The 25,842-nt window shown below is 46.0% G+C and overlaps 1 protein-coding gene across 1 annotated transcript in view; it reads right to left on the bottom strand.

Moving 5' to 3' along the window:
* Positions 1 to 25,842, bottom strand: part of ARHGAP35 (Rho GTPase activating protein 35) — a 125,903-nt gene that overhangs the window by 37,494 nt on the left and 62,567 nt on the right. Inside the window, exon 3 of the mRNA XM_045077133.1 lies at positions 23,723 to 23,867. Coding sequence (XP_044933068.1) covers positions 23,723 to 23,867 — 145 coding nt within the window. The remainder of the gene's footprint in view (positions 1 to 23,722; positions 23,868 to 25,842) is intronic.

Genomic DNA, 25,842 nt, shown 5'->3' on the forward strand with positions numbered 1-25,842 from the left:
AAAATAACAAAAGCTTTAAAAAGGAGATGAAAATCTAAAGACCTAGCAAAACCCCCACTTTTTAAGTTTAACCTATTTTATTATTATTTTTTAAAGACTTTATTTTTTCGACACAGAGAGAAAGAGAGAGAGAGAGAGATCACAAGTAGGCAGAGAGCCAGGCAGAGAGAGATGGGGAAGCAGGCTCACCGCTGAGCAGAGAGCCTGATGCAGGGCTCGATCCCAGGACCCTGAGATCATGACCTAAGCATGAGGGTCATGACCTAAGCATGAGGCAGAGGCTTAACCCACTGAGCCGCCCAGGTGCCCCTAAGTTTAATCAATTCTCCTAATTGCTGAATTTATTTAGAAGGCCAAAGACAGCACCGGATTTATTGCTGTGCATGTATCCCTCCACTCACAAAGAACGCCAGCTCTGAACATTTTGGCCAGAAACAATCAAGCCACCATGACCATGTGGTTGTCAAGGTCCATGCTACAACTGGACAAGAGAAGTGTAAGTTGTGCTGCCGTGGATCATGTTTCTATGCCATAACAAGATTTCCATTTTAAAATTATTAAGTTGCAGGTTCTGGGTTTCTGCTTCCAGGAAAGGCCGAACCTTGTTAGGGCTAGCATTTCAAAGTACAGAAGAACAGGCTGCTACGCCAGCTGTCAGAAGGTGGGCAAAACTGTAAGCCAGCAAGCCCCTTGTCTAGATGAGCTAGTCTAATAAACCTCTCTCATTTTAAAGTTGGGGACACTCAGGCCTTAAGATACAAATAAATAAGATTAAGAGCTTGAGCTCTGGAATTAGATAAACATTTGAGACGAATCTGCTTCTTATTATTTAAGCCACTTCTGGGCAAATTATTTAATTTTCCTCAATACCAGCTCATCATTAAAATAGGAAAATAGTAGTTTCTATCTCACAGGACTGTAGGGGGATTAAGTAAGATCATGCAGAAAAGAGCAAAGAGATTAGCTCAGAATATTTTCACTCTGCAAGATCACCCAGGAAGTTCTATGCAGAACTGGACACAGACATTCCACTCTACTGGTGTGCTAAAAGCAAAACATACAAACCCCAAAATGGGAACACTTGCCAACTCTGCCGATACAACGGACAGGTGGATGTGGTTGTCAACGGTGCTTCTCCTGGGATCCAGAAGAGTGAGCACCCTTGCCACCCTGAGGCATGTGGGGGAAGCCATGTGACCAGTTCTGACCAATGCCTTAGAAAAGAAGCAAAGTCAGGGAGCAGGAGTGAAGCTTTAATGGCTGTAATGAGACTCTCCACAAGCTTCTTTCCCTCTTGCTCCCTGCATCATTCAAGAGCGTGGCTCCCCTATCATCTGGTCCCCGAGTGAGGAAGAGGCAGGCCAGAGCCTTCAGGAAAAACATCATGGATAAGAAAAAAGTCTGCTGCTTTTTAACGCTGATACTTTAACCTAGCCTGACCTGACTGGTATTCTGTGGCCACCAGCAGAAGAGAAGTTTAGCGGCAGAAATAATGATAATGATGGGGTGCCTGGGTGGCTCAGTGGGTTAAAGCCTCTGCCTTCGGCTCAGGTCATGGTTCCAAGGTCCTGGAATCAAGCCCCGCATTGGGCTCTCTGCTGAGTGACTGACTCCTGATTTTGGCTCCAGTTGTGATCTGAGTGTCATGAGATCGAGCCCAAGTTTTGGCTCCATGTGCAGTGGGGAGTCTGTTCCCTTCTCCCTCTCCTGCTCATGCATGCTCCTGTGCACGTACACTCTCTCTCAAATGAATAAATAAATCTTTAACACAAACAATTAAGGGGGGGCATTAAAAAAAAAAACAGTAAAGAAAATCTCTGAATTTCTCCATACTCTAAGGCCTGAGAAAGCCCCAGGTCTCTACAGGTCTGTCACCTGCAAGCTCACTACAGCCTCCTGTTCTAACGATGAGAACGGTTCCCATTTACGCCCGCAGCACACACCACCTGCTATTACAGGACACACCATCCTCAGGCTTCTCAGCAGAGTGAGGAGAAATGGGTCCTTGAGGGCAAAGATTCACATGAAATGCTAATAAAATCAGAGGAAGACAGAAAGAGCCAGGTTGATGGAGAGAAGTCAGGAAAGGGTCTAAACACACCCCTCTCAGAAAACCCCCAGCCACTCCCTCCACAAGATCAGGTCACCTTTCAATGACCCAAAAGCCGCAATTTCCCAAGGAGCTGCAGTGAGGAAGTGCTCATCAGTAGGTAAAGAATAGGAACCATAAAAACAAGCTTCTCAGAAGGCTAAACTGCTTTCAGTTAGAACTGTATTTTGTTTTAAAGCGGCAGAAAAAAGATCACTTTACCCCTTTCTCTACCAGAGAATCACACAAAGCAACCGGGAGAATGAGAAACAGAAACATCACATCTCTGACAAAACCAGAGACATGTGTGACCCCAAACCCCAACATGTGAGCAAGAACTGCCCAATGCTGCAAAGGTCAGACGAGGGTGTGGGAAAGTGATGAAAGAGAAAGCCTGTTGTCCCAGATGCTGGACAGAGCGCGCAAGCCTACTTTTGAAGAAGTAACCCCTTCATTCTAAGGGGGCAAAACCAGCAATCCTTTGTTTCAACCAGTGGGAACTGGCTCAGGGACTAGGTGACAGAGGCAGACCCATCTGGCATGGAGACACGCACACACACGGGTCAAACCTACAGGAAGCAGTCTGTCAGGGAGGCAGGGCAACGGGGGGACTGCCTGGGGGATCCCAGCCACAGAGTCCAGATGTCTGAGGGCAAGGAAGGCTACTGCGCAGTTCACGTCCAGAATATTTAAGGAAAACTCCAGCTAAGCCAGCCCTCTGCTCAAAGATTTTCTACAAATCTCTAGATGAGGAAGGAATCGCCTCATTCAAAGTTGCATGACAATTGAGAAAGGATCTAGCACATATTGAGTGATACATTTAAAAGTGGTCAAGATAGCGAATTTTATGTTAAATGTGTTTTACCACAATTTACCAAAAAAGTGCCTAAGATCTCCAAGAAGACTACCAGCAAACAGGGAAGTTATAAGAGAAACTAACTGCAAAGAACATATATCACAAAATTTTGTCATGTAGTAAATAAAATATATTTCCATGAATTAAAAAAAAACAAAAACTGCGATCTCCTCCATGAAAGTGTGTAAAACAGAGCTAGCTACAAGTACTTGGAAAAGATATGAGACAACAAAAAAGTAGATAAAACATTTAAGGGCCGAGGTCAGGGAAGTAGAAGAGAAATAAATATTTTTCCATTATGGAAATAAAAAACACATGGAAAAGTCATTGCTGAAAACCCAGTACAGGACACACAGAATAGAAGTTAAGATGACTCAAATCCACAGATTAAGAGGGCTCACTATGTTCCAGGAAAAAGTGATTTATAGTTCAACTAGTAAGGTATATCCTAATAAACCTACTGAACTTAAAAAAAAGTCCAAGTAAAACACAGGCTGCCCTCATATTTCCCCAATGCGTGGTGCACAGTAGAAGAGAGCAGCGCGGTGCCTATTAAGTGATCAGCAAAAGAAAGGAGAATCCAATTATTTCACAACCGGTGAGGCTGCCACTGAATATGAAGACAATAAACAGGGCGCCTGGGTGGCTCAGTGGGCTAAAGCCTCTGTCTTTGGCTCAGGTCATGATCCCAGGGTTCTGGGACTGAGCCTGGTGCGGTGCTCCGCGCTCAGCGGGAAGCCTACTCCTCCCTCTCCCTCTGCCTGTTGCTCCCCCACTCGGGCTCACTCTCTCTGTCAAATAAATAAAATCTTAGGGGAAAAAAAAAAACCAGTTAATGTATGAACTACGAAGATCCCAGTAGGATTACAAAAGGTTTATTTTTAAAACTAAACAAACAGGGGGCGCCTGGGTGGCTCAGTGGGTTAAGCCGCTGCCTTCAGTTCAGGTCGTGATCTCAGGGTCCTCCGATCGAGTCCCGCATCAGGCTCTCTGCTCAGCAGGGAGCCTGCTTCCCTCTCTCTCTCTCTGCCTGCCTCTCTGCCTACTTGTGATTTCTGTCAAATAAATAAATAAAATCTTAAAAAAAAAAAAAAACTAAACAAACAGGTTCTAAAGTTCATATGGAAAAATAAACAAAAGCAAGAAAAGCCAAGAAAATCCCAAAGTGGCTACCTATAAAACTACAATAAATAAAATAATGTAGTTCTGGCACATGGATTGGATGGGTAACTAGCTAGCTAGATCAATGAGATGAGAGGGTTCAGAGAGAAACCCCAAGAAATAGAAGAATCTGTATATACTACAAGGGGTTTTTCAATCTGTGGCAGGAAGACAGATGACGCACAATACAGCCAACAATGCCGTCACAACTGAAATAATGCTGCATCTTCCACAAAATGAATTTTAGGTAAAAAGAAAACCATAAAGTACTAGGAAAAAGTTATGGCAGACTTTCAAAAATAATCCTGAGTGGAGTAACCCTTCCTAAATATATCAAAAGTCCAGAAGCCAAAAGAAACAAGGGAAAATCCAGCTGTGAAACAAACAGAGGACTATCTTCTGCAGGGAAGAAACACTGCAGTCCAACAAGGAACAAGGACCCCTGTTGCTTACACACAGAGCAAGGGAGCACATGCGCTTAGGGGGCCGGGGGCAGAACACTGAAGGAGACTTGCTTCTTCAGTGCACACTGTCCTGCATTTCATAACAAACACACGATAAAACAGTTAACAGGAGATGAGCTCGTATTCTACAATCATCTTTTCTACTACTCTGGGTTGATAAAGTCTCCTCACTTTTGCGAAATAACGGTCTTATAGGTAGGATGAGCTTTTTACGTTTTTATTTAAATTTCGGTTAGTTAATATACAGAGTAATATTAGTTTCAGCTGATCTGTCTAATAGACAGTTTATAAACTTTAATGTCTTTGTCTGGCAGGACAGAAAATGCTTGGCAACCTAAATTACCACCCAAATGCTGAGGGGACCTTACTGGCCCCCTACATCAGAAAGTCTGGAGCCCCTACAGCACAGGTAATGATTATATGGCCAACCTCTTAATAGGCAAGATATGCAAGAAATAAGACCAAAGCTGTAGTAATCCGGCTCCTTGCTCAGGAAAGCATGGCTGCCAATCACTGCTAATTGTCTTGGTGTCAGGACAGGGTCTACCCTGCAGGACCGTTGATTAGAAGTGCTTCAGCACATACCTGTTCAAGAACAGGTTAAGACCTTACCTCTCAAACTGGGAGACCAACACACCTCGAGACAAGAATAGTCACAAAGTTTTATAATTTACAAACGTGTTGTGTGTGTCTCTCCCTTTTTTTTTTAAAGTAGTCTCCACGCCCAACATGGGACTGGAACTCATGGCCCCCAGAGATCAGGAGTCACGTGTTCCAGCTACGGAGCCAGCCAGGCGCCCCTCCATGTGTCTCCCTTTTGATCTTTGGTATCAGCCGTCATGGAGCATAGGTAAGGCAGACAGCAGCTCCACTTTGCACTGAAGAATTAAGGATAAGAGAGATGAGATGACTCTAGCTCTCTCCCTTGGGTTCTCATAGTCTTTTGTACAAAGACATGTCCCTCCTCCTAGACCTATTCGCCCATTCCCACTTCTTAACTCCTCAGCGCAGGGACCATGTGCTATTCCCCAACTTCCGGACTACTGATGGTGCTCACTCACTGCCTGAATGAGTGAATGACACATGAGAACTAAAAGTCAGATGTTCTGATGCCTGCACCGGTCACCTTGCCACTGTACCAAAATGGTTACTAGGTCTAACTTCCCAAATCTGAAGAAACTGAGAAAGCCTATTTGGATGAATAAACCTAAGCCATATATTTGATAGTTTAAATCAGACTTAAGAAAAAAAGATGAGGGATAGTACCATCTGAACAACAGTATTAGGAGGTCTGCTTTTAAGAAGAGCTAAAAATCTATCATTAGTATGTTCCGTGGTATGCCGTTAGTCAGTACTCTATTTGCCAAATGTGCAGAAATAACTGCTCAAATCTAGAAGGACATATGGACATATTAAATTACTGTTTTTATCATCAACCCCATTTAATAGAATAGGAAGCTGAGGCTCACATAAGTTCAGTGCCCTGCCCGCAATCACAGAGCTAATGAGGTGGCAGAACCCAGCCTGGCACCCGAGTGAATGGTCCCCGCGGCTTATTCTCGACGGCTCTGCTGTATTCGCTTTCTTGTTAAATGATGCTCGTAACTGGGTGGGGCAACATTAAGGCTCCTTTTTACTTTCAAAACTTCAGATCTTTCAAGAACAAAAGTCTGACAGGAATACAGCGACTTCCACTTTATTAAAAAGATGACCACTTTCTTTTTCAGGTGGTTTAAGGGGTTCTCCCCTGTAATCTTGCTTGTATTATTTAAATGATGCATAAATCTTCCCTCCGAGATCATGCGGAAGAGAAAGCTTCCTTACCTAAAATACAGGAAATGTGAAATAGAGATGTTCAGATTAGGAAGACACTGTTGACCTTACATAAATGCTGCCAGGAAGGCTGTGGCAAGGCTACCTGTGCGTGGGCAAGGGCCGGCTCCTCGGGGGCTCTGCAAGGATGAAATGAAGTCAAGCTCCCAGTCCGGACTGGGCCTCCACAGTGTTAATTATCTTCTTCATTATTGTTGTTAAAACTGCTACTATCACATTCCTGCCATCAGATGATGTGCATCTCAGCCTGTTTCCACATTTTCCAAACTAGGCTGACTTTTCTTTAATACCCTACTGTGCCGCCCGTGATCCTTTCCCCAAAGCTAGTTCGCATGGATTAGGGCAGCTGAGAACCAAGGGGCTTCTTAGAATCAACAGTTGTTTTATTTAGTGCAGTTCGGTTCATGTATTTTCAGCTGCCTTAGTGATCTAGTTTTAGTGATATTAACACAAAACAAAACAAAACAAAACAGCAACAATATGTAACCTACATTTTTAAGACTCCGAAGAATTTTGCATCTACCAGAGTTGGGGTCCTCTACTCAGTTTATTGGTTACAGAGGAATACACACTCTCTGCCTAGGAAGCGAAGTACTTCATTCTAGATTAAGTTTGTACAAAACACTCTCTTGCTGCCACCAGCCCAAATGCTGGCTCTTGACAACCACAACAGAAGTAAGAGTTTTCTGTTGTGGTTTTTGAAACACCAAAAAAAAGATCACAAAGCAAAAACACTGGTTGTAGTCGCAGTTATCAGGAGCTCTGGACTACGTACTAGAAAGGTCTTGTTTCAACCAAATTGCAGCTTAGGTGAAAAGATAAATTGTGTGAGTTTGTTATTCTTCAAACTGCTGGGAGGCCACCAAATTCAAACAGCCAAAGGACCCCAGCCAAGAGTGAAAAAGGCAAACGGGTGAAATCATGGGGCCTTTACACCATCTCTGTTTGAAAAAGTAGGATTCAATTGCCTGATACCCAAGTCCGCTTCCATTTCAAACAAACAAACCACCTGAGAGCCAGGCCCTGCACAAAAGAGTGAGCTTATCTTTTCAGACCAGGATTCTCAAGTGGCACTCTTCCATGTCTCCTACCAGTCTTAGGCCTTCTGACTTTCTCTGATGCCTCAATTCCCATTCTTACTGACCTAGTTGCTCTCTTCTAGCTACGTGAACACAAAGATCCCTGACTGCAGTCGCTGGAGAGCCAGGCCCCATGGGGATGCACACCCCAAGAAAGAACTGGCCCCTAACTCAAGGATCTTAGGAGCTCTGGTGCCTCTGTCAAGGCCTGGCCATCTGTATTCATCTACTCAGGCTGCCGTGATAAAATACCAGAGACTGAAGGTCTTGAACAACAGAAGCATATTTTCTCATGATTCTGGAGGCTGGGAAGTCCAAGATGATCAATGTGCTGGCCGATTCGGTTTCTCCGGAGACCTTTCTTGTGTCTCTCTTAGAAGAACACAAATCCTATCAAATCAAGGGTCCTACCCTCATGGCCTTATTAATCCTAATTCAAGGCAAAATGTGCTATAAGAGATGCATAGCTAGGGTGCGAAGGCTTTAGAAACAGTGGGGATTTATTAGGTGCCCCTGCACGTTGGGGGGACGTGTTAGCAAAGACCGGAGGCATAAAACTGGAAAATGTGAAGAAAGAGGAAGTTGGCAAGGCAAGCCGGGCTCAGCAGCTGCCCCATCTGCTTTCTCCCAGTTCTGGCTCTAACCCAGGCTCTCCCCCACCCCCTACCCACACTGAGTTATACCTCCATCCTTTCAGGTCTAAACTAAGGATCTAGGTCAACCCATGCCAGCAATACAGAGAACTAGTTATATATCCAGAGAAAGGAAGCGCAGAATGCAGGGAGATCAGCAGAAGCAAAGGAAGATCAAGAGCCTTCAAATCCCCAAGGGTCAAGACTGTTCTCTATGCAGTGGCCAGGGTTACTTTACCAAGCAAAAGCCAAATACAGTTCCTCCACTTAAAACTCTCCAGTGCCAGTGACTTCTTACCTCACTCAGTAGAGGCCAAGGCCCTTACCAGGAAATGTTCTACTCTTAGGAATTTCACTCTGGCTCTTCTATCTGTCTGGAAGGTTCTTCTCCAGGTAATGGCATGGTTCCCTCTCTCATTTCCATCAGGCTCTCATCATAAGACACTCTCCCCCAGCTCCCCGTATCTAAAATTTTAACACTTACTCCAGACATTTCACATCTCACTTTGCTGCTTCATTTTTATCCTTCCAAGCACTAATCACCAAAATTCATTATATATATTTTATTTGTTACTGTCTGTCTCCCCCACTAGATTAAAATGCCTGCTGCATGAGAGCAGGGTTGTTTCTTTTTTTTTGAAAGATTTTATTTTTTTTATTTAATAGAGAGATCACAGATAGGCAGAGAGGCAGGAGAGAGAGAGGAGGGAGAAGCAGGCTCCCTGCTGAGCAGAGAGCCCAATGCGGGGCTCAATCCCAGGACCCTGGGATCATGACCTGAGCCGAAGGCAGACACTTAACCCACTGAGCCACCAGGGACCCCTGGTGCAGGGATTTTTAACTGTCTTGCCCAACACCGTATCCTCAGCGTCTCAAACACTGCGTGGCACACAGTATTTAAGTGCTGAGTGAATGAGGACAGGATCCTCACAATTCTAAGTACTCTGGGTCCCTGGAACTCTGGAACCAGGCAGAGAAATAAATGCACAGGGGACTACCTCCCTCAAGAGTGAGGTAAAACGGAAGAGAGGACAGCTCTGCGGAAAAAAAGATTCCCAAGCCTTTATCACAGGTCAAATAAGCATGGGGAAGATCTAAAACAAGAGGCTGCCCATGAGGAGTGAACACCTAAACAGGGATTCAAAAGCAACCCATGAAAGAATCAGAGGATAAGCAAGCAGCCAGCAATGTCGATTTCAGCACAAAAGAGCAAGGAGGGCTCTCCTTGCTGAGGGTTCCCTACGTGCCAGGCCAAGCAGCTGATATGCACGATCCCATTCAATCTGGGCAATCCTAACAAGGGAGGTATTACCATTAGCTGCATTTTACCCAGGAAGCACAGAGCTCGGAGGCTAAGGCAGTCGAGTTAAGAGCAATAGCAGAGCTGGGATTTTAAACCGTGCGCGGTGCGATTCGAAGTCCACGCGCGAGCTGCTCTGCTCTCTGGCCCTCAGGATCTCGGAAGGGAGAGTGAGTCACTGGGCTACCCCCTCCCTGCCTGAGAGAGAAGCCTCCACCAGACCTCGGTGGTGAAGGGCACAAGGCCCAGTGGGCAGAGGGGCCTGGCAAACGAGGGCTCCCACAAGGCTCAAGGGAGGCCTCCCTGGAGTGGAGGGTGCACCAGGGTGTGCTTTGGACAGGGTCAACAGCAGCACCAGAAGACGCAGCAGCGGGAGCAGCCACGAAGGCTAATTATCCCCGCTGACCCGCCAGGAACTCTCCTAAGGTCTTTAACCTACTGAAGCAACCCCACGATTCAGAGCATTACCATCCCCATTTTACACTCAGGAAAATGAAGTCACTGCTCAGGTTAAATATTTGTTCCCAAGGAGCAGAGCGGAGATCGGAATGCACGCACTTTGCTCCAGGTTCATCCTGTAGAGAATTATTCTGGCACAAGAGAAAGTGGGGGAAAAGGGCTGCCCAAACCTACATGACACGTACATGACACACGTGCACACGGTCCCCCCGGGTGTGTGACAGAAGTCCTCCCTTGGCTTCTCTGAGGCCTGTCCCATAGTTACTACTAGCAGTTGCGTCCTGTACTCTCCCCATCCCCACCTCCTGCCTTCATCGGCCCTGATGTGTTTGTTGCCAGGCTGTCTCCCAGAGGCCTCTGATCTAATGGCAAGCATTTCTCCCCCAAGATGCTACCCTCAATTAGTGGTGAAATTTAAATCTGCCACGCAGAAAGCACTCTGCTCATTTACCCAGGCAAACGAGCTAAATCAGGAGGAAGGTCACAGCTCTAAGTATCTGTCAAAGATCATTTTTAGAGAGGGCTTCCATTTGCGCGGAGAAGATGAGGGCCACCTCTGACCTGCAAACGACGCAGACAAGCTGAATTACAGCCGCAGCCCTCAAGCCGTGGCTCTGGGGCTCGGCACTCGCCCTCAGCCACCCCAGCTCGTGCAGCCTCACCTTTCCTCCCCTCACAAACTGCCCCCAGGGCTGAACCTTTCATTTTGGAGTCTCACTGGTAAGTATCAGCAAGAACACCTCCTTATCTGCGGGGCAGAATAGCCAAAGCTGAATCAGAGAGCAATGCTCTGCAGTGGGTCGGCACGCAAACGCCATGGGGTTATTGCGATCTGTGCTAACCACAGTCTCAACTCAAAACCACAGACAGAACACCGGCAAAGACAACAGTGACGTCACAAGGTACCAGAAGAATTCAAGATTCTTTTAAGCCAGACCCACTTTGCAAACAGAAATGATACAGCTGCTAAAAGAATATGAGAGACAGCTCTGTGGACCCACACCCGCCCTGGCCAGAACCAACACTCGCTCCTTAGAAGACACGAAACACAAAGGCACGGATAGGGAGTGAAGGGAACTCTTACTGCTTTAGCTCACAGCTTCACAGATGATTATCCCTTCAGGGACTGAAAGGTCTTTTAAACCGTCATGCTCAACATGCTGAAATCAATTATTAAAAGCTGCCTCACTCTTGGTTTTGTACTTGAAGCACAAGAGTGTGCAAACACGCACCAAAATTCATGTACAAGAATGTTCCCAGCAGCGCTATTCACAGCCACCCCAAACTGGAAAGCACCCAAATGTCCACAAAGAGCAGAATGAATAAACAGATAGCGATTACTCGTATGATGGAAAAGCACACGAGGAGAACAGTCTCCAATCCCATGGCTGAATTTACAGATTCGACCATGGGCCGGGTGACTCTCACGGACATGGCGCAGAGAGACAGAAGCCACACACCAAACCGCACATTTGGTACGAGCCTACTTTCAAAACACGAAAAGACAAGCTTACCCCATGCTGTTAGAAGCCAGGAGAGTGGTGATCCCTGGCAAAAGGGTTCTGTGGGAACTACTCACCTTCTGTCCCCCGAACCAGCCACACAGTGGTGCTCGGTTTGCGGCCGTTCACTGAGCTGTAATTTAATGACGGGTGTACTGTGCTTTAACGAACGCTATACTACAATAAGAAGTTTTAAAAAAAACTGTCCCTAGTCGCTGTCCCGTCTCATCCCCAACTGTTCTGGGGAGATGTCTTGCTTGGGTTTCTACAACCACAGCAAGTCAGCGACAGGCGCCGCCAAGATACCGGCTACCACCAACTGAATGATTCCTGGGGACCAGGCATCATGAGAGAACGTCACAAACAGGAGTGCATTTACTTCTCAAAAACTCTCTGAATGAACTATTTTTATTCCCAATTTGGAAGAACAGAAAAACAAAGCTTAGCCAGTTCAAGCTGAAGGCCGGCTACTACCTACGGAAGTCAGGATGCCAGGGGGTGACACCAAAGCTTAAGGTCCTACTGCTGGGCTATCAGAATGGGAAACGTGTTTATGTTATAAATGCTGAAGTTACATTAGGCCCTCAAGCTGTTTTCTTTTTCATGCCACTGACCTTTTTGATTGAGTCCAGGCCAGCTGTCTTCTAAGAGCTATCACATTCTGGACTTGCCTAATTGTTTCTTCATGGTAAGATTCAGATTATGCATTTTCAGCAAAGAGACACAGAAGGTTTGGTTGAACTAACAGTAGGGGTGCCAGGTCTGGTCACTTTGTTAAGGTGGTAACCCCCAGATCTCTTCATTATAAAGGCACATTTCCCCTTGGTAATTAATATGTCGGGTGATATTTTGAGACTATGTAAATACCAAATTCCTTCAGAACTGTTCCCCAGTGATTTTTTTTTTAAGGTTTTAAAAATTAACTACTGAGGTATAATTTATATATGATAAACTATATCCATTTAAGTGGTACAATTTGATAGTTTTGAATATGCATATGTGCGTGAAATCATCACTACAATCAAGATACAGAATATTTCCATCATCCCCACGTTTTTCCCATGCCTCTGGCCATCAGTTCCTCCGGCCACTCCTTGCTCTCAGGCAACCACTGATCTGTCTGCTATCGCTATAGATTAGTTTGCATTTACAGAGCTTTATATAAACGGAATCAGAATTTGCAGTCTTTTGTGTCTGGCCTGAACCACTCTCAGCATATAATGCTTCTAAGATCCAACCATGCTACTGTATGTAACTGTAATTCTTCCTTCTGACCCCTGAGTAGTGATCCAGTTGATGGCTGGATCAGTGTTTATTCACCTGCTGACAGACACTGGGTGGTTTCCAGTTTGGGGCTCTCATGAACAAAGCTGCTAGAAACGGCTGAGTACAAGTCTTTGTGTGAATATGTTTTGTTTTCCTTTCTCTTGGGCAAATACCTAGGAGTAGGATGGTTAAGTATACATTTAGCTTCCAATAAACTGCCAAAGTTTTCCAAAGGGAGTCTACCTTTTATATTCTTATCAGCAGCGTATGACGGTTCTAACTGCTCCATATCCTCACTTGGTCCTGTCACTCATTAAATTCTCCAGTGATTTTATTTTTTTAAGATTTTATTTATTTATTTTTTTTGTCAGAGAGAAAGAGAGAGCGAGCGCAGGCAGAGGGAGAAGCAGGCTCCCTGCCGAGCAAGGGGCCCCATGCAGCATTCGATCTGAGCACCCTGGGATCATGACCTGAGCTGAAGGCAGACACTTAACCGGCTGAGCCTCCCAGGCATCCCTCCCCAGTGATTTTAAAATCCAATAATGTTCCTTGCCTGAATTAATTGTGCATTTGTGTGATTATGTCTAACTCTCCCACCCCAAACATCATGGGGTACACTTTAGTTCAACCCAGTTCCTAGCATATAATAGGGGCTTCATTAATATAAAGTCAGTAAATTATCTGTTGAATGAATCTGCAGACTTCCCCCCAATCCCAACAAAAAGACAGTAAGCTAAAATTTTTAAGACCTACTAGTGACTTCTCAGGAAGTTTCTAACTTTCTTTCATTCTTTTTTTTTTTTTTTTTAAGATTTTATTTATTGACAGACAGAGATCACAAGGAGGCAGAGAAGCAGGCTAGAGAGAGAGGCAGGCTACCTGTTGAGCAGAGAGCCCAGGACCCTGGTATCATGACCTGAGCCAAAGGCAGAGGTTTTAACCCACTGAGCACCCCAAGTTTCTACCTTTCTATAACCCTTGGTGCTGTGTCCTATATTCTACTAAACCAGAGAGGTCAAGCTTGACCTGATTCTGCTGCCCAACAAGGAGCAGTGCCCCAGAAGGCAAATACAGAGGCCTCTCTTGCATTACATATAGCCTGCTTAACGTGGGCAATGAAAGTTGTGTGGCTCAATTCCAGGCCCTGAAGGAAAGGGGTTTGAAAAGAAATATAATGTTAACTAGAATTTAAATAAAGATTTGAAAAGAAAAAAAATGGCTTTTCAAAAGCCATGCCCCAGCCCTGTCCCTGGGTGAGAGTCGGTCTAAGAGCAGTGGAAGAGACTATTAAGGCTGCCACCTTCTCTCTGGCCAGACTAGCCCTGACACTGGGGTCTCCCTACGGCTGATAAAAGATGCTGACCCCTCCCAAGGGCCCGCTTCCTGCTGCATCTGGGTTCTTCGAGCAACAAAACAATCTCTTGTGAAATGAGGTCGCATATGCCAAGTGCCCAGTACAATGCCTGGACCATAGCAAGCTCTCCATAATGTGTCAGAAACAGAAAGCGGGGAGAGTTAATATGATGGCAGGCCATCTTTGGCATTATTATTTTAAACAGCTGCCAGGCTTCCCTGGCTGCAGGGACTTTCTCGTTCAATGGGGACAAACTGAAATTAAGATACACTAACAAAACCATGGCCTACCAGTTGTTTATACCGTATGGTCTGACCGCATTATAATTCAAGATGTAAAAGAGGGGCCTTCCGCCCACATGAAACTGCTTCTCCTTGGGAACAATTTCTTTTCTCAGCCCTCTGTGGCACTTGCTATAGGAACTGGTCACCTCTTAATAAGCCAAGCAATAAAGAAAGGGACTATTAGATGGGAAATCATTTTTGCTACTGCTGCCCCACCCCCTCCCACTCTGCCAAAAGGAAAAGGTTAAAGATCATAGAACGAGGGGCCAAGGAGGTTTAGTCTTACACATTATTCAGAAAAATCATTCCTAGGGAATGCTATTTTTAGTTCATGGCTGACAAGCGAGGCCACAGGCCCTCGGAACACATGCAGTAGCGCCCAGAGGAGCAGGGACACTTGGAAGCTCCCTCAGGGGGTTTCTCTGCTGTAGGATGTGGATGTTTCCCCCTTCCCACGCTGTGGCTCAAAACTGGTCCAGAGACCTGGGATTTAAAACCATTCTGCGACCACAGTGAGGTATATAGATGGCACACTTAGCCTGACAAATTTTTCTCATATTCTCAGGAAGACTGTAAGTAGGTTCTAAAAGTAACTCCTCTGGCGAGATGAACTCTGGATAGGACTGAATATTCCTACTTCCTGCTTTGCAAAGGAGAGCACAGATTAACTTGGCCAATGTTCTCTTTTTACTCAGGAGTCACACTGCTGTAGAAGGGAAGCAGGGGCTCCACTGCCCTGACAGTTTTCCATGTGGAGGGAAACTGGGGGAAGAAAGTGTTCTAGCCGGAAATACAAAGTCAGTCTGACCTCCAGCAGTGACCCCAGAGCAGCTGCAGAAGATCCAAGCTCGCTTCCAGCCTGATCCCATAACTGGAGCAGAAAGTGAAAAGCTGTGATCCTATTAGCACAGCAAGCACAGAGATGGTCTCTGAGCCTGCGCTGGGCTCAAGGCATCTGCAAATCAATCCAAAAGCTGTTCTACCTCCTGGCCATTTCTTGAACACATTCCAATTTTAGGAAGTATGAAACAAGGGTAAGTGAACTGGTCAGAAAGCTCGGGGTGGGGGGGGGAGGCAGATGCAATCCAAAATGAACCTCCCATTTGCAGTGCTGGAGAAGACCTAAGAATGTGGCGCTTTGGAGAGGTCCAACAGGGTCCTAACAGCAGCAGCAGCAAATTTTGAGGTGAGAAAGCAGTGATCCTTTCCTTATGGTCTGTGTCTAGGAGGAGCTGGCAATTTACTCACAAACTATGAGGAGGATACAAGGCAGTCACAGGCACCTGCCGCGGGCCACCCCTGGAATGTGGGGTTGCCGGCAAACAAAGCTTCTCTCCATAGACTCTCCAAGGTGCCCCCACCCCATCCCTGGCGTCCATCTCTCGCCACCCTCTTCTCAGGTCAAATTTAAAATGAATTTGGCCTGGAGATGGAATCATAAAGATGATGCCGAAGGTATATATGTGTAAAAGTAAAACAAAATATAAGCTTCAGAATGGTAGGCACATGATGTCTTGTGGGGGTAGTATTAGCAGAAAACGTAACTGAACTATTACAGATTACTTTCAGAGATGGGGATTGTAAAGGACTGTCACTTTCTATTTTATATCTGTATTTATAGTAACTTTTTACTGTGAGCAACCTGATGATTCTTGTAATTTGAAAAAATATTAAGGTGACAGGATGGTTCACCATTCACAATGCTCACACTCCGGCCTCTTGAACCCAAGGTCTCAGCAGGAAGGTTTTTGGCAAGGCTGCTGTGAGACTGGGGCGGGGGCAGCAACCCAGGCCCTGAGGCACACAAGGAGAGGGGCTCCTTTCGGGATTTCTTGCTGGATTTCATACCCACCATAGTAGGCAGGAGTGTGAGCTCCCAAGCATCGGCTTTGAAAGTGATGATGCAGTATTTTATGTGCCAGGACAAGCAAAGTGCCTAGGTGTATGAGACAGACACAAAAACTATGACTTTCGACTGAACTGCTTAGGACAGACCCTGCAAACACATTTCATTTGCAGTGTCCTCTCCAATTAGCCAGATGAACTGCCTGAACTGCCACATGGAAACGAGTCCCAAGACGATTTCTATCATGAGCAAGAGAGGGAGACGGGATGGAGAGGTCAGGTGTCAGCAGAGGCTCTTCCTAAGTGCAAGTTCAGTGTAAGTCAGTCAGACCTGGGAAAACACCTAATCCATAATTCATTCAATCATTCCACAAAGTCTCATCAGTCCCAGGCCTCTGCTCAGCCAGGAGCCGCACGATGAGGCAACCATGGGTGGTGTCAGAAGGGGGCTATGGACGCTGAAGGGCTACAGACAGCACACCACGCGAGGTGACATTCTAGCAGATGACTGTCTAGACTTCTCAAATAAGGTTATCATTCAAAACAGAACAAAACAAAACACATCAAAAGGCAAAGAGAATTGTTCTGACCTGAAGGGACAAAGGAAGCAATAGCCAAATGCACTGTGAACACTGCTTGGATCTCAGAGCAAAGTCTCAGCTGTAAGAGAGAGTTTAAGCCACCTGAGTCAACTTGAACACGGACTGCATGTGGAACACTACTGAACTAACGCTATCATTCTTGAAAGTGATAATGTCACTACAATTATAGAGGAGAAACTCCTTAAGCTAAGGGATATACGCTGAGATTTTTAGGAGTGAAGTGATGTGGGATCCATGGCTTATTCTCAAATTCAATTAAAATTAGGGGAAGAAAGGGCAGATGTGGCAAAATGTTAACCCCCAGGGAACACTGAGTCATTATCATACCAATCTCTCAACTCTTCAATGGGTTTTCCTACATTCCGTTTAGAAGCGGGGGAGAAAGCCAAGTTACAGGTATCTCCAGTCACTGGCAGAGCCTGATGGGCAGCAGAAAGCAGCAGCAACTGTGCTGGCGAAGCGGCCGCAACAAGCAGCACAAGAAGCCCGTGCCTGGGCTGCGGGCCACACGCAGCGCCTCAGGCAAGTCTCCCGAAACCTCCGGGGGAGTCCATGGAGCCAGGGCCTGTTATCACCCCCAGTTTACAGATGAACAAATGGCAGAGCAATGATCCCAGACTTGGTCTAACTGCAGATCTGAAGCTCAGTATCATTACTCCAAAATGCCTGTCCTAGCTAATCTGCTTCTTTAAGTCCATCAGGAGGAGAAAATGCCACAAGAGTCCCCAAACAGGGGAATGCTTAAATGGTCTGTGATCCAGGTACTTCCTAGAACATTATGCAGCAATTACATGTCATGTTCTTTGAGGGAGATCCCCTCTGCTTGCTAGATGGGACATTGCCCGATTCATGAATACTTAAAACATGTTGCTCTTCAAATTAAAAGAAAAAGAAAAAAAGTCATATTTTCATGAAGTAGTTAATGACAGGGAGCATGCTCACAAAGCAATGTCTGGCTTAAAAAGCAGTGATTCTCAAAAAATGGTCCTCCAATCCACCTCTAGGTCACTGAATCCTTTTCCTGCAGGAAAACAGGAGTAGATAAGCTGGTAAAGTCAGGGCTCTTTCGGCTCATCTAAGTTATGCTAGAAAATTTTTAAGAACTATCATACTGCAGCAGGGGCACCTGGGTGGCTTAGTCGTTAACCATCTGCCTTCAGCTCAGGTCATGATCCCAGGGTCCTGGGATTGAGCCCCGCATCAGGCTCCCTGCTCAATGGGGAGCCTGCTTCTCCCTCTCCCACTCCCCCTGCTTGTGTTCCCTCTCTTGCTGTCTCTCTCTATCAAATAAATGAATAAAATCTTAAAAAAAAAAAAACAACTATCATACTGCATACTCTGACTTATGTAAAAGTAAAAACCAACACACAAACGCAGAGCAATAAGGCTATCAGGAACGCAGCAGACCATCAACAGTGGTATTCACTAAGTGGAAGGTCAATGAATCTTTAAATTCTTTCTCACAGTTTTTAGCACTTGTTGAATTTCTATGAACATGCCTCAATTTTATGAAGAGGAAAAAAATTCTTTTAGGGAAAAGAGCACACAACCCCCCTGCCACACACGCTAAATTCATAGATACCACATTTAAAATACTTCTCTCCTGGGGCGCCTGGGTGGCTCAGTGGGTTAAGCCGCTGACTTCGGCTTAGGTCATGATCTCGGGGTCTTGGGATCGAGTCCTGCATTGGGCTCTCTGCTCAGCGGGGAGCCTGCTTCCTCCTCTCTCTCTCTGCCTGCCTCTCTGCCTACTTGTGATCTCTTTCTGTCAAATAAATTTTTTTTTTTAAAGATTTTATTTATTTATTTGACAGAGAGAAATCACAAGTAGATGGAGAGGCAGGCAGAGAGAGGAAGGGAAGCAGGCTCCCTGCTGAGCAGAGAGCCTGATGCGGGGCTCGATCCCAGGACCCTGAGATCATGACCTGAGCCTAAGGCAGAGGTTTTAACCCACTGAGCCACCCAGGCGCCCCTCTGTCAAATAAATTTAAAAAAATAAATAAATAAAAATAAAATACTTCTCTCCTAAAATTCTACTAAGTACAAACTAATGCGGGATGAGGGGAAGTATGTAACAAAATTTAAAGGCAGGAAAGCAAGCGGGCAGACAGGCAGGCAGGAGGGGATGGAAGAAACAGTGGAATCAAGATATTCCAGGTTGAAGACCACTTACTTAATCAACAAGTAATGCATATCGTGTGCCACACTCAGAAGAACAGAAAAGCCTACTCCCAGCAAGCTGAAATGTGCCTGAGAACTACCAGGGAGGTCACATTCAAAGGGCTACTGGTGGTGGGGGGTCTTGGAAGAAGGAGGACAAGTTCCAGAGGCAAGGAGGAACGCGGGATACAGTTCATACCACACGAAGAACACACGCAAAGCAGAGAAATACAAAGAAATTCCGCTGGTGGGAATGCAAGCTGGTGCAGCCACTCTGGAAAACAGCATGGAGGCTCCTCAAAAAGTTGAAAATAGAGCTGCCCTATGACCCAGCAATTGCACTACTCGGTATTTACCCTACAGAGGTAGTGATCCGAAGGGGCAACGTGCAGCTGAATGTTTACAGCAGCAATGTGCCCGATAGCCAAACTATGGAAAGAGCCCAGATGTCCATCGACAGACAGATGAGTGGATAAAGATGTGGTATCTATATACAATGGGATACTATGGAATGGAATACAGCCTTCAAAAAAATGCAATCATTTGCAACGACAGCCATTTGCAACGACATGGATGGAACTAAAGGGTATTATGCTAAGTGAAATAAGTCACTTTCTCAGTCAGAGAAAGACAATTACCATATGATCTCACTGATATGTGGAATTTAAAAAACAAAACAGAGGATCATAGGCGAAGAGAGGAAAAAATAAGACGAAGAAACCAGGGAGGGAGACAAACCATGAGAGACTCTTAATCCTAGGAAACAAACGGAGGGTTGTTGGAGGAGTGGGGGTGGGGGGATGCGGTAACTGGGGGACAGGCATTAAGGAGGCACGTAATGTGATGAGCGCTGGGTGTTATAGAAGACTGTTGAATCACTGACTTCTACCTCGGAAACCAGTAATACATTATATATTAACTTAAATTTTAAAAATTGGGGATAAAAGAAATTCAGCTTGTATTCTCGTAAAACAATTTAAAAATTAATGCTTGTTGTATTAATGCATGTTGTATCAGAACATGGGGGAGAGGAAAGGAAGAATGAAGGGAGAGAGGGACAGAGGAGAGGGCCAGGCAGACCGCCGTAACGGTACTATACATGGGAGGGGGCAAGACTGTGGCCTGCAACTGGGAGGCAGAGAAACAGCAAGAAGAGCTTTTTGGTGGGGTGCCTGGGTGGCTCAGTGGGTTAAGCCTCTGCCTTCAGTTCAGGTCATGGTCTCAGAGTCCTGGGATCGAGTCCCACATCGGGCTCTCTGCTGGGCTGGGAGGCTGCTTCCTCCTCTCTCTCTGCCTGTCTCTATCCTTACTTGTGATCTCTCTCTGTCAAATAAATAAATAAAATCTAAAAAAAAAAAAAGAAAGAGCTTTTTGGTAGAGAACTTCGTGAAATCAGGAGGGACTGCAGAGCGTGATGGTGGGGAAACGGAAGTGAAATGGAGGAGACAGAGCTCAGAGATGACAAAGCAAAAGTGACTTAGACATAGACTTGGGAACTGATTGGAGATGACCCTGCAGGTTTCTTGGTGACAGGGTGGACAGTGGCACAGTATCACAGAGCTTTTTTTTTTTTTTTTTTTTAAAGATTTTTATTTATTTGACAGACAGAGATCACAGGTAGACAGAGAGGCAGGCAGAGAGAGGGAGAGGGAAGCAGGCTCCCTGCAGAGCAGAGAGCCCGATGCGGGGCTCGATCCCATGACCCTGGGACCATGACCTGAGCCAAAGGCAGAGGCCTTAACCCACTGAGCCACCCAGGCGCCCCAGTCTCACAGAGCTTTAAGAAAAGCAACAGCTTGGTAGTGGCTGGTGGTAAAGCCTTAAACCCACAAGTATTCACAGGCAGAAGGGCAAGAAGAGGCCCAAGTGCATCCGTGGACAGCAAACCGTGAGTCACGGGCTGAGAGTGAGAGAAGCAAGGTGGGTGGGGCAGGTCGAGGCCACTGACATGCTCAGCTAGAGGACAGGTGGGTGACGTCCCTGCACCTCGGGCTACGGCAGGTGAGCCACGTGAGGAGATCATTCACACGAGGCTCCCAGAAAAGGGAAAGCTCCCCCTGACAGGAGAAAAGCAACTAATACATGCTGAAGGAATCAGGGAGTAACGCTATGGGGAAAGAGTAGCTTAGTGCACACCACCACCTTCCCCAAGGCATCAGCGCGAACGCTGCCAGTGACGGACAACTTGACGTGCTGCGCCACACGGTGTGATGTATCGAGAACACAGCATCGCTTCCCTGCTGTTTCTGCCCAAGGTGCAAATACGAACCTAATCATGAAGAAAACAGCCCCAAACCACCAAACTGACGAGGAACCTACTACAAAATAATGATCTGTATTCTTGAAAACTATCAGACCCATGTGGCGCCTGGGGGGCTAAGTTGGAAGTATCTGCCTTTGGCTTGAGTCATGATGCTGGGGTCCTGGGATGGAGCCCCACATCGGGCTCCCTGCTCAGCGGGGAGCCTGCTTCTCCGCCCCCCGCCACTCCCCTGCTTGTCCTCTGATAAAGAAATAAAATCTTTAAAAAACAAAAAACAGGGACGCCTGGGTGGCTCAGTTGGTTAAGCAGCTGCCTTCGGCTCAGGTCATGATCCCAGCGTCCTGGGATCGAGTCCCACATGGGGCTCCTTGCTCCACAGGGAGCCTGCTTCTCCCTCTGACTCTGCCTTCCACTCTGTCTGCCTGTGCTTGCTCCCGCTCGCTCTCTGACAAATAAATAAATAAAATCTTTAAAAAAAAAAAAAAAAAAAAACAACAATAAATTATCAAGGCCATGAAAAATAGATAGGCTAAAGTGTTCTAGATTAAAAGAGACTGGAGGCTTGACAACTAACCCTATCGTGTGGTGCAGGGTTAGGTCCTGGACCAAAATAAATTTGTGTTTTGCTATGAAGGACATGACTAGGACAATTGATGAAATAAAGATATTCACAGACTGGGTAGGTTAGTGCTGGGTCGGTGCTAATGTCCTGAGTGTGACAGCTGCTTGGTGATTATGGAAGAGAATGTTTTTAGAAAATACACACAGAGACAGTTAGAAATAAAGGTGCATCAGATTTGCAAACTTCCAAATATTTCAGAAAAAAGATACAAATAAATATGCAGAAAGAATAGTGTGGGGAAACTGGTAAAATCTTTTTAAGGAACCTGGGAATTTTTCTAACTTTCAATTTGTTTAAACTTAGAATTTTTATGCCTTTCCAGTAAGTCTAAAACAAAAAGTTCAGGAAAAAATGCCCCCCCCCCCCCCCGCCGCCCCCAAGCTGACACAAAGTGTCTCTCTGAAGTGCTAGGTCAACAAGTACAGGCTTCAGTCACCTGAATCAAATCTCTGTGCAGATTTTCTCCTTACCCAAGGGAGAGGTGCCAGAGAGAAATGGACATAAAACCAGGGTCAAAAAGGACAGGGGGCGCCTGGGTGGCTCAGTGGGTTAAGCTGCTGCCTTCGGCTCAGGTCATGATCTCAGGGTCCTGGGATCGAGCCCCGCATCGGGCTCTCTGCTCAGCAGGGAGCCTGCTTCCCTCTCTCTCTCTCTCTGCCTGCCTCTCTGCCTACTTGTGATCTCTGTCTGTCAAATGGATAAATAAAATCTTTAAAAAAAAAAAAAATAAATAAAATAAAATAAAATAAAATAAAATAAAAAGAAGGACAGGGAGAAAAGGCTTTGGGAACAGAATGAACTAAACCAAGCTGCAGATGTGCTACGATTAGGTGAAGTGCTTACTGTGACTCAGCCCTGGTGTGTTGCAGAGAAAACTCTGGAAAGAACTACAAAGTCTTTAGCAGGCTTCAACTTGAAGCTTATTTTCCCTGATTTGGCACATCCTAAGTAAATATTAACGCTGTCGTGCAGCTTAACAGGATACCGCTGAAACTGCGTGCAGAACCTGGGACACACGTGGTACTGAGCATCGCCACAGAGAACACTGGAATCAGAGAGACACAGAGCAAGGCTCTAACCCCAACCCTGGTTTCGAATTAGTGTGAGCCTGTGTTCCTGAGCACCCCCGTCAATGCTTCACAGCTCACAGAACCATGGGCCTGCGACACCGGCTTCTCCAAGTCAGCAGCTCCGAAAGCACACCCGTGAGAAAACCGAGGGAAACAGCATGAAAACGGAAGCTCCAAGGGTTTCCAACGAGAGACGGAAGAGACACATCACTGGATCCCACTAAATGAACAAAATGGATGTTTTCAACACAGGGAAAATCTCGTCACTGCAGGAACAATGTGGAATACATGAAGACGGATGGCACGTTAGCACCAAGCTGTCAGTGGACTTGAAACAGAGCTGCCTGACCAGAAGACGGCCAAGGATCCTCTCCGGTTTTTGACCTCAGGGGGAAAAAAAAAATCTGTCAGTAACAAATCTCAGGCACCTGCTCAATGGCCAAGGGCTGTAACGGTCACCACCATTCCTGCACTGTATTAAGCCAAAGTACACTAGCACTTGTGTCCAGTGTGGCGCTGGGGACACAATGCTAATATGATGACACTTCCTCTGCCCTCGAGCAGCTGACAGACCCGTAAGGACACACACCAGTGGGCTGCCCGCTGTGCCAGGTAGCTGACAGAGCTCAGAGGGGCACCTCACACCAGCCGCAGCCGCAGTCCTGAGAACCAGAGGCTCCGCACACTGAAAGGTTGAACAGATCCCATATGTCAGCCTCAGAACCACGCGCAGATGGAGAGCCGTCCAGATGGCTAGCTCCTTCTCAGAAAGCCTCTCACATTTAAGGTGAGATGATCCCAGAGTCTCCAAATGGCTCAGGCCCCTAGAAAGTATCCCGCAGGCAGTGAAAGCCGGCATCAGTTCTGAGCGGCACTCTTACCTGTGGCTTCGATGTACTCAATACACCGCTCAATAAAAACAGGGATGGGCTTCTCTGGAGTCACGACAGTTGTCAAGGGCACCCCAAAGTAGTTACTCTCCCAGGTTGCCTTTGTGATAGATGGCCGGGGTTTGGGCTTTGGTTTCTGTATAGGAAAGAGAAAAGAAAGCACAAAAACAGAGTGAGTATCAACTCAACAGCTCAAACATTGGTAAGGCTTCTAGAAGGGAACTCACGGTGGTATGGAAACTGCTGGAAAGACTCTGAACAGGATAGAGACCCACTCGTTCTTCTCACTAATTTTGTAATTTCTAGCCTCCGAATATCACACAAGATGCCAGCAAGCTGACACACAGTCACACCTCTGGTGTGAGACTGCATTATCAAAACAAAGGTGTTTATAAGAAGCAGGCCATGTTTAGTTAATAACAATGAGATGACTATCCATATCCTTTATCAGGGGTGCCCTGGAGTAAACAGGAAGTTTTCCAAACATCCCACATGGATAATGAATGTTATATACTCAAAGATGGCTAAAATCTTTAAAAAGATAAAAGACAGAAATGAGAATGAGTAATTTCCTCATTCCAGAAAAGAGAGCATGCATTCAGCTGGGGCTGAAAGCTGCAAGGGAGACCCTCCTTTGCTACATTGGCCTGGGTTAATCCTCAGCCGTTTAGGAATGAGGGAAGGGTAAAACCAACTAATCAAACAGGACAAAGAAAAGAATACTTTGTCCCTTGCCCAGCAGGTCCCTTCCTACTACGATTTGAGGGCTCACTAGGTGCCAAGCAAGTCCCAAATACTACTTCTTTTAAACCTCAGGACATTACACTTTACTGAGAAAAATGTCCCACACACCCGCCCAAATGACACAACTAGTAAGTGCCAGTGCTGGGAGTCAAAACCAGGAGGGTTTGTCTCCAAAGCTCATGCTCATAAACACTACTGAGATACTCTTCCCAAACTGATCAATCCTTTTATTTTGAAGCTCACATGAGGAAAAAATGCTCTAAACAAATGGTCAATTTCCTAAAAGCCACAGAAATAAACCTGAAATTTTGGCCTTTCGGTAAAATAGCTAGGTGAGCATCTTTCGGTAAAATATGTGAGGAGGAGGTTAACCAAAGAGGATCAAGGTAAATGGATTCAGGTGAAGCTCCAGCAATACAGTTTCATCTCCAAGTTAATGAGACCAAATTAGAAGAGCAGGTATAGGGGCATCTGGGTGGCTCAGTCAGTTGAGCACCTGCCTTCTGCTCAGGTCATGATCCCAGGGTCCTCAGCTACTCCCCTTGCCACCCCCCACCTGCTTGTGCTCTCTCTTGCACATACTCTCTCTCATATAAATAAATAACATTTAAAAAAAAGATTTTATTTATTTATTTGACAGAGAGACACAGTGAGAGAGGGAACACAAGCAGGGGCAGTGGCAGAGGGAGAAGCAGGGCTCCCTCAGAGCAGGAAGCCCAAGGCGGTGCTTGATCCAGAATCCTGGGATCACATCCAGAGCCGAAGGCAGATGCTTAATGACTGAGCCACCCAGGTGCCCCCAATAAATAAAATCTTAAAAAAAAAAGAAAAGAAAAAGAGCAGATTTAACAAATGTATACAACCTATATAATTTAAAAGCATTTAGGGGTGGGGCTCCTGAGTGGCTCAGTCAGTTGGGCATCTGACTCTTGACTTCAGCTTGGGCTGTGGGATCGAGCCCCACCGCAGGCTTTTCCCTCAGAAGGGAGTCTGCTCCCCCCCCCCACTACCCCTCCCCTGCACTCTCTCTCGCAAATAAGTAAATTTTTAAAAAAGTGTTTAGGGGAGGGGCGCCTGGGTGGCTCAGTGGGTTAAGCCTCTGCCTTCAGCTCAGGTCATGATCCCAGGTTCCTGGGATTGAGCCCCGCATCAGGAATCTCTGCTCAGCGGGGAGCCTGCTTCCTCCTCTCTCTGCCTACTTGTGATCTCTGTCAAATGAAAAAAAAATAAAATAAAAAAAGTGTTTAGGGGATCTTTGTATAAAATCCACTAAAGGGGACATCCACCTAGCTGACCTGACCACCCTAGGTCAGCTGACCCTGACCTCCCTAGGTCAGGGTCAACCATTTCTCTTTCCTTATCCTGCC

The sequence above is a fragment of the Mustela putorius genome, unplaced genomic scaffold (assembly GCF_011764305.1).
Source record: "Mustela putorius furo isolate JIRA1106 unplaced genomic scaffold, ASM1176430v1.1 tig00000196_pilon_pilon_pilon, whole genome shotgun sequence".
Taxonomy (NCBI): Eukaryota; Metazoa; Chordata; class Mammalia; order Carnivora; family Mustelidae; genus Mustela; species Mustela putorius.